Source organism: Lonchura striata, chromosome 9 (assembly GCF_046129695.1).
Source record: "Lonchura striata isolate bLonStr1 chromosome 9, bLonStr1.mat, whole genome shotgun sequence".
Lineage (NCBI taxonomy): Eukaryota > Metazoa > Chordata > Aves > Passeriformes > Estrildidae > Lonchura > Lonchura striata.
Window position 1 is genome coordinate 13,335,992 of NC_134611.1, and position 8,654 is coordinate 13,344,645.

The window sequence follows — 8,654 nt, forward strand, 5'->3', positions numbered from 1 at the left end:
GAAGTATATACATATCTCAATATATAGACCTCAATTCTCAGTGCTGATGTTAAGAAAGTAAACTTCTTCCTGTAAAAGATTAAGCATGCTATAGCAATAGAAGTAGATAAATTAGTTGCATGGAAGTGAGTGCAGATTTTTTCCTGAGTACATATATGCATGTTATTTGCTTTCAGTATTCATTAAGGATTAAGTTCATCTGGTCCCAAAATGAGTCATCTCTGGGTGAACCACCACAACGGTATAGTTACCCAGCAACACTGCACAGTGATCTTGACTATAAACCTTTAAAGTTTGTTAATCCTTTGTGGTTTTCTCCTCATCAATATTTATAATCAAGTTTTAAAAAATATAAGAAGCACAACTGTAAACTGCAAAACAGATGAGTAAAAATCAGTTGGTGAGCACATTTATCACTTTTGACAGAAGCAAGCATTTTTGTCTTTGATATGGCTTAATGGCTTTAGATATTTATTATTTAATAAAATAAATTCACATTTAAAATCAAAATTTGGCCCTTAAAAAGTACCACACTCCTTGTTCACTTTTAGATTCAAAGACAGCACTTATGTGAAATCACTGATGTTAAACATCACTCAGAGCAGCTTCACTACAGAATGATGCAAAACTCCCAAGAGTTTCCATTTTACCACTGAAGCTCAACGATTAGACTTTAAACTTAGTTTTCATCTTTCTTTTGCTGACTTGCATGACTGGGATCGGTGTTCCCATTGATGGAGAAGAATCAATGAAAGCCTTGGGACGAGTATTAGGGAGAGGGGGCAGTGGGTAATGCAGAGCGAGAGGATGGAGATTTGACACCGCACCTGTGCAACACTGCGAACACACATTGTTCTGCTCGTGAGAGGTTTCGTTTTACTTCTGTCAATGACCAACACTTAATTCACATGAATGACATGCCAGTCATCCCTTTTCCTCTCTCAAAGTCCTGCGTGCCCTCTGAGGACTTCAAATAATCATAGCTAGGTCAATTAGGGCACTAAAAACGCCATCGCTTCTTGCACCAAGCCCATCAATCGTTTATAGCCGCGGCATTGGCGATTTGCGCGGCACTTCCCGGGACTCTCTCCAGGGAAGGATCTGCCAAGTCATGCTGCCCTGGCAGGCGCGGCCGCGCTCCCCTCCCCGCGCGTCCGCTCGCGAGATCGCGCCGCTATAAAGGGGGCGGCGCGGCGGGGCTGCGGCAGAGCGGGCCGGGCGGAGCGGCTGCTGTGAGCGGATCGGCGCTGCGCTGCGAGTGAGTGAGTGTGCGGGGCTCTGGGGGCTGCTGCGGGCTCTGCACAGTGTTTTGGGCTTTTTTAAAATTTAATTTTATTTTTGTGTGGTTTTTGTTACTGCTTTGGGTGGGTTTTTTGTTCGCTTTCCCCTCCCCCTCTGCTCAGATGCGCGCTTGAACGAGGCGCGTGGGGCGAGCCCTTTCTCCCCGCGTCCCGCTCCCGAAGGATCGCTGCCGCCTGAACCGCCGTGTTCAGTTTCCCCTGGTTTTGGTTTGGGCTTTTTTTGGCGGGGAGAGCGAGCAGAGAAGTCGTTCCAACGCTCCGGCCTTTATCAGCGCTGCGCGGGGCGGAGCCGCGGGCGGGGAGCGCGCAGGGCGCCCGCAGGGAGCCGAGCGGCCCCTTCCCCGACAAGGAGGCGGCATCTCGCTCCTAAGCCTTAAGAAACCCCAAAGCCGAGCGCTGGCTGCGGCTCGGGGACGTGCAGGGGGCGGGTTCCCCGGTCGCAGAGCGGGGGCAGGCTCGGGGGCCGCCCCGGGGCCCCACGCGTGCCGCGGTCCGTGCGCGATGCCCGCGGTTCGGTGTCGCACCCCGAGCGCGGCCGCGGCGGCCCGACCGCGTTGTGTGACAGTCTGGAGGTGGCAGAGGGGGAGGCTGATGGCGCCTTTTGAAACGGCCTTTCGCTTTTGTTCGAGGCACCCTAAAGGTATGAAATCGCTCGCTCAAGAGAGCAGGCCTGGCTCATTATAATTGCTGTTTGAAGATAATTGAGGCCGTCTGCGGCTATGAGCAACAAAGATACTCTGGCCGGATTCGAGTGTATTTGGTTTAAGGTGCTCATTCTACTTTCCTGCAGAATGAACGGAAGTAACAATGATTCTGTGGTCTGCTCCTCTGCGGGTTAGGAAATGCTGTGGCTAAAAATCCGAGCAGAACACGCGCGGACCCCACACGGAATAGCAGAAGGGTTGGCAGATCACAGCGGGTGCTCTGAGGAAAGCACATGGCTCTCTTGAAGTGTGAGGCAACCAAAGTCTCCTGCAAATATTAAAATATTTTAATGGTACCAGAGAAAGGGGCAATAACTTGTAGTTTAGAAAGGGGAAGTATCAAAGAGCAGTCTGACCTTGAATATCTAGTGAAATACTCCAGAGAATTGCTGATGGAATAAATATAGAAGGACTGGCATAGTACTGAGCAAAAGGATGACCTTGAGCTGGGATAACAGAAAATAATGTAATTCAGTGATAAAAATGTGGGGTCATGCACTCCAGGCTGAGCAGCTCTTGCTTATAAGATAAAACTTGCTAGTTGGAGGCATCTCAAATAAATACTGTGCTGTTCCCCTGTCCCTCTTGCAGAACTGCACTTTGAGAGCCACAGCTCCATTTGTGTGTACAGGATTCTTGATGTCCTCCTGCCAGGCTACTTCACTGCATCCTACAAATGATCTCTAGTCCTGGCCACCATATTCGCTCCCAGTCTGCTGCAGTTAAAGACTAAAAACCCTCGGATGAACATGGGGATAAGGAGCTTTGTTTTACAGTTAGAAATGCTGAGTGTGTGAGCACTTCTCAAAATGGAAATAAAGAGGTGGATTATTACTGTCAGGGTGTGTAAAAGAAACTTGCAAAAGGAAACCATTTCTAAAAAGGCTAGGTGTGGGTTCAAAGCTAAATGTTTGACTTGTGGGCTAGTTCTCCAGGAAAAAAAGTGTCTGGCAAGGGGGAAGGAGCCAAGAAATGAGGTGCTCTCAACTTTTTTTAGAACGGACTTGGTGCCTTGCAGGCACAACTTGGAACAATCCTTGGCTCTTGGCTTTCCTTAGCAACATGAGAGTCATGCTAACCTTTGAGGTGTTTTTCATCTCCAAGGCAGCCAGTGCTGCAGTGTGTAGAATGAAGTGAAATAGCTTCTAAGAATATTATGTGATCTGCAGAAATTACGTTTGTAGAGTTACCTATTTGAAAGATTATGCTCTGGAAGTCTAAAGAGTTGTACTACACTCCCAGACTGAGCAAAAATACTACACGGGATGTATTGCAGATGACAAGCTTTTGGGGGAGACAGCCAGAAGTAGCATTCTTTTATCCTTGTGTACCCTTTTTTTCTTTTTCAATAGAAATAAAGGGGAAACAACCTGGCTGTACTGATTTAGACTCTGTGAAATTGTAATTAACATAGAATGTGATTTCCATGTGTGCCACGAGTTTTTCTGGTTGCAAATAAAAAAGGATTGAATTGTTCAAAAGGTTTAAGTGTAGCTATGCAGAGCAATGTTCCCTGGAGATTAACAGACGTTATTTTCTTTCAGAATCAACAGGAAGCTCAAGTTTGAGGTCTTAAATTCCCTTGTAAAATTGAACAAGGTTCTTCTCCTTGAAAATTCTGAAAAACATACTTCCTACTCTTCCACCATGTGGAATGGTATGGTTTTCTGAGTACTAGTAAAGCTCTAGGCTAGGAGTTTGCCAGACGCTGAGCTATTAGTGGTTAGATAACCACTACTGTATCTTTAGGAGGCCATGTGCCATAGATTTTGAAGTGCTGGCAGTCTCTATAGTGGTTCAACTACCCAGGTGACAAAACTCATTTAACCCCTAAGCCTTGTTTAAAGACCAAGTGCTGATAAACTGTCTTTGGTGTTTAATCTAGATTGATAAGATGCTTTGAATAAATCCTTACTTCCAGCTGCAAATGTACTGCCATCTAAACTGTATTGGTGTTGACTCCTGTCTAGGTTAAATCAAGATGTCTTCAGGAAAGGCTTTCATTGGAAAACCAGCTCCTGACTTTACTGCCACGGCTGTAATGCCAGATGGACAGTTCAAAGACATCAAGCTCTCTGACTACAAAGGTAATTTCATGTGCTTCTCTAATTACACAGATGGTCTGGCCATAGGAAGGACTGGAGGGTATCTGAAGGTGCACCTTGGTTTGGCTTTGAATTGCTAGTGACCATTTGGCAGTGGGCTGGAGATCAGAACTTGTGCAGTGGTGGCTGCAGTATGCTTAGAAGGCTGTCAGCAGCCTGACTGAATGTCCCCACTGTGATAACTGATAACAGTGAGCATAAAACTCTCTGAACTGTTACCTTGCATCAGGCTTATTGCTCTGTATCATACTGAAACTGGTGTAACACTTCCAGACTGTGGAACAGCAACATCTTCTGTCTCATCTTTGTCAATGGAAAGTAAATTCTTTCATCTAACAAAGTCCCTTTCTCTAGAGTGCTGGTAATATGTCTGCTTTGCCAAAAAAAGCTTTACTAAAAGCAAAGGGAAAGCCTGAAGTATCAAATACTCATGTTGATGGCTTTAGAAGTACATTTCTAATGATGCTGCAGGCTACATGAGGGTGATGAGTCGGTACAGACTACTCAGTTAAAATGTCTCCTTGTCTGTTAGCCTTTCAGATCTGTGGCATTTCTCTCTTAAGGGTCAGCCATGGGGTCTTCTGGTGTAGCATACCCAGAGCTGTACTTGGGGCAGGCCTGTGGGAGTAGACCTAAGAGACAAGGATTCCCTGTTAAATTTGGCAGTCTGGTTTTGGGGAATTCAGTCAGGTGGGGTTTTAAGGTGGTTGTTTAGGTTTTTTCCATGTTTTGGTGGGGTTGGTTTGTTTGCTTTTTCTTAAAAAACAAACAGATTAACTGCTTGTACTGCTTTTCTAGGAAAATATGTTGTGTTCTTCTTCTACCCTCTGGACTTCACTTTTGTCTGTCCAACTGAAATCATTGCCTACAGTGACAGAGCTGATGAATTCAAGAAAATCAACTGTGAAGTAATTGGAGCTTCTGTTGACTCTCACTTCTGTCACCTTGCCTGGTAAGAATCAGCCTTTTAACCCAACAGACTGTTCTGCCTGGCCTCAGTTCTTGCAGGAACTGAGTCCTGAGTATATTCAAAGGCACTTGGTAAATATTGGTAGTGCCAGGTGCTGCTGAACAGAGCTGAGCATACTTGCCATCAGTTCTTCTGTTGCTACATGGCAGATTGAGTATGATATTGCAGAAAGGATCAGCTTCTGTTGTATTTTGAGCCCTCATTCTGATCTGCCCATGTTTTTAATGTGTAAACTTCTTTTAGGATCAACACTCCTAAGAAACAGGGAGGTTTGGGCACTATGAAAATCCCCCTGATTTCTGACACAAAACGTGCCATTGCCAAAGACTACGGAGTGCTGAAGGAGGATGAAGGTATTGCATACAGGTAATGTGCCAGAGGTGGTGAAGGAGCTGATAAAGTAACATTGCAATGCATGGACATGAGAGATGAACACAGCTTGTGTTCACTTGAACACCTGCAGGCAGCTAAAGCTGTTGGCTGTTCTAGGTGTGAGCTCCTGCAGGCTGTCAGACACTCCTACAAGGGGAGATGGTCCCTGGTTCTCTGTGGTGCTTAGGCTTCCATTACCTTTAAGATAAATTCTGCTTCCCTTTGCCTGCTGCTCAGTGCAGGAGTCTCATGCATGTGACCTGCAAACAGTGGTAATGAAAGACATATGTAGTCTTGAACATGATTGCAAGTAATTAGTCCAGTGATCAAAGTGCAGATTAATTAAACCCCAAGTCTTTAGTCTGCTGTTCATAAAAGTTGCCAAGGGAGCTGAACTTCAGCTAACTCTTAACCTGGTGTTGGAGGACTGATGAGCTGTTGCCTGTCTTTTTGAGAACAGTAGTGAGTGAGTGTAGTGAGGTTTTTTTAATGTGAGAATGTTTCTCCTTGAATTTGTTTTTTCCTTGGATTTTTCTTCCTTTTTTTTCCTACTAGTATCTTCCTTAAGGAGTATCTTCCTGTGTCAGTGCTTTGACTTGCACTGTCCCTCCTAGTACCTGTTGGGATTCCAGCTGCTGCTGTTCCATTGCTGTGCATGCACCAAGGTGTTAGTTTATAGGAAAAGGTCACAGTAAATGGCACAAATGGTGCCATAACTAAATAGTGAACCTGAGGTTTTGAAACTCAAGTCAGTCTAATCAGCCTTTCAAAAGCTATACTTAACTTCAAGGCTAGTTTTTGTTTGTTTTTAGGGGTCTGTTCATAATTGATGAGAAGGGGATCTTGAGGCAGATTACAATCAATGATCTTCCTGTTGGCCGTTCTGTTGATGAAACCCTCAGACTTGTCCAGGCCTTCCAGTTTACAGATAAACATGGAGAAGGTAAGAGAGCTTTTCAATCTAATGTTTTCTCTGAAGAGCAGTATTAACTAGGCAGGTTAAATCAAGGGTTACTGAAAGGTACTAAGTACATGTATCAATCTATGCACAGCAGGTAATTGTGACTGTTGAAATGCAGCTGGTTCTGTAAATCTGCTTGTTGAAGGACACCATAATGCTTTATCCTATTCTAATTATATATCCCTTGAGTACTTGCTCGTGTTGAGATTTCATTTAAATCAATTTGGTGATGGACGTCTTCTCCAGCACATACACACAGAAAATACTTGAGACAGAAATTAAGAACATGTAGTAACTTAGCCTGTAAGAGTAAGCTTGATTTAGATTCTGCTCTCAGATCTGGTAGGTTGAGACCATCAGTACTAATGTAGTGTTTTATGTAGTCTGTTAGACTAACTACTAAAATTCCTGTAAGTCTGCTGATCTTTCTGTCAGTATATAGTGAGGGTAAAATGGATGAGAGTCTTTGTCCCCATAGTTCAGAAGGAATGAGGTATTTGATACTGCCAGTTTTTCTGCTAGTGTGAAAAAAAAAAAAAAAAAAAAAGGCACTGTAGATAAAAACTTAGAACCAAGTTACAGAAACTCAAAATTGTTATGCAGGTGTGAGTAGTCTTCAGTTGTCATTAACTAATGACATGTGTTGCTGCTGGTCCTACTTACTGTGCCCCAGAAATGGTAAATCAGTGGCAGGTTTTATTAAAATAAACTGCTTTTGTGACTGTGTCATATAAACATATGTCATGTGAGGAGACATCCCAAACATTTGATGATGGAGAGGTCACATGTCATACAAATGAAGCCTTTAGGTGTTTACTGCACCTTTGAGTAATCAAAACCTGGCAAAAGGTTTTCCTTGAGAACTTTAGGACTGCAGTAACATCTAAATCAGGACAGACCAGACTAAGATGTGTAGCAACACTCAGAAGCTGAGCATTCTGTGGCTAAAATTGCCAGTCCTGAATGGAGCTAGCATCCAGCATTCCATGGCAGTAAAAAAGGAACACTGTTCAAAAAATGCTGCTCAAGGACCTGCTGGAAGTTTGAGACCTCTGCATCATAGTGGCTTTTTGATAGCCAGTGACAGTTGAACACTTTTTCCCTTGCCCCATTCAGCTGGAGGGCTGGACTAGGGTGGATTAAAGATAAGGGGGATACAGACTAGTCTGCATCCAAGGAGATAAGTGTAGGGTTGTGTTAGAGCCTTTCTGACCTGGGTGCTGGAGTTGGTGTTACCTTTGCTATCAAACTTCCCAGAAGCTTTTAAGTGGGGCTAGGAGAAGTGCTTATGTAAAGGACCCACTGTTGCCTGGGCAGACACCTGGTCTGGGTGTTGCTGCCCAGTGAACAAATAGAAACAACCAAAACAGAGCATCATGTGACACTGAGTGCATGGTCTGTATGTTGCAAAGATCTGTACATGTTCTGAGTTGCTACTTTGCTTTAATGTTGTGTAAAACATGTTCTGCAGGAGCAGCTGGTAAGACTTAAACGTTCTTATCGTTTCAGTGTGCCCAGCTGGCTGGAAGCCTGGGAGTGACACAATCAAGCCTGATGTTCAGAAAAGTAAAGAGTATTTCGCCAAGCAGAAATAAACATTCAGCCTGAGTGGAAACTAGTAATGCCTTACATAAAGAGCAAGTATCAGTTACTGAACTTTAAGTCATTGCATCTGAGTCAAGGGATCATGTTATAGTTATTAACAGTAACTTTTTTACTTGAAGGAAAGTTTGTCCTGTTGACAGTACCTTCATAGCAAATCCTAACGATCAGTATCTGTTCATCAAGCCCTATTGACCTTAGTGACAATGCAGTGTCTGTGGTTAGCCATGTGTTACATAGAGCAGTGGTATCCTTTTGTAACTCTATTAAACTTGTGAAAATAGCACACTGTCTACTGTTCTTGTATGTAGTTATCAGGAGACCTGGGAGCAGTGCAGGCTGCACTTCTGAAAAGCTTTCTGTAGACATCTTGAGTCCTAAAGGCATTTTACTACAGCTCCTTTAGATTGGAGAGAAAAAGACTTGGTTTGCATGTTGAAGTCATAACATACTTCTCACACTCTTCATGATTTGGCTGCTAGATGGAGGATCAGGCTGTCAGGCTTAAACTCTGGGCACTGTGGTATTGTGTGGAGCATGTGACTGACAAAGACAGGCATCTCCTCATGCACCATGTCAGCATAGTCATTCTGGCATCTACTTTAGCCAAAACTGACTGTTCATGTCATTCCTGGGAAT

The 8,654-nt window shown here is 43.9% G+C and overlaps 1 protein-coding gene across 2 annotated transcripts; it reads left to right on the forward strand.

Annotated features, from left to right (window-relative positions):
* Nucleotides 1–1,163: 1,163 nt before the first annotated feature.
* On the forward strand, nt 1,164–8,301 carry PRDX1 (peroxiredoxin 1). 2 transcript variants are annotated; one of them, XM_021528565.2, is made up of 6 exons: nt 1,164–1,262; nt 3,976–4,092; nt 4,909–5,062; nt 5,324–5,446; nt 6,265–6,395; nt 7,923–8,301. In XM_021528565.2, exons 2-6 carry the CDS (start codon nt 3,987–3,989, stop codon nt 8,006–8,008), a joined length of 600 nt encoding a protein of 199 aa, XP_021384240.1. In that variant the 5' UTR covers nt 1,164–1,262; nt 3,976–3,986; the 3' UTR covers nt 8,009–8,301. The 2 variants fall into 2 exon arrangements, with proteins under 2 accessions (XP_021384240.1, XP_021384230.1); XM_021528555.2 differs by having other exon boundaries at nt 1,172–1,258.
* The last annotated feature ends 353 nt before the right edge of the window (nt 8,302–8,654 follow it).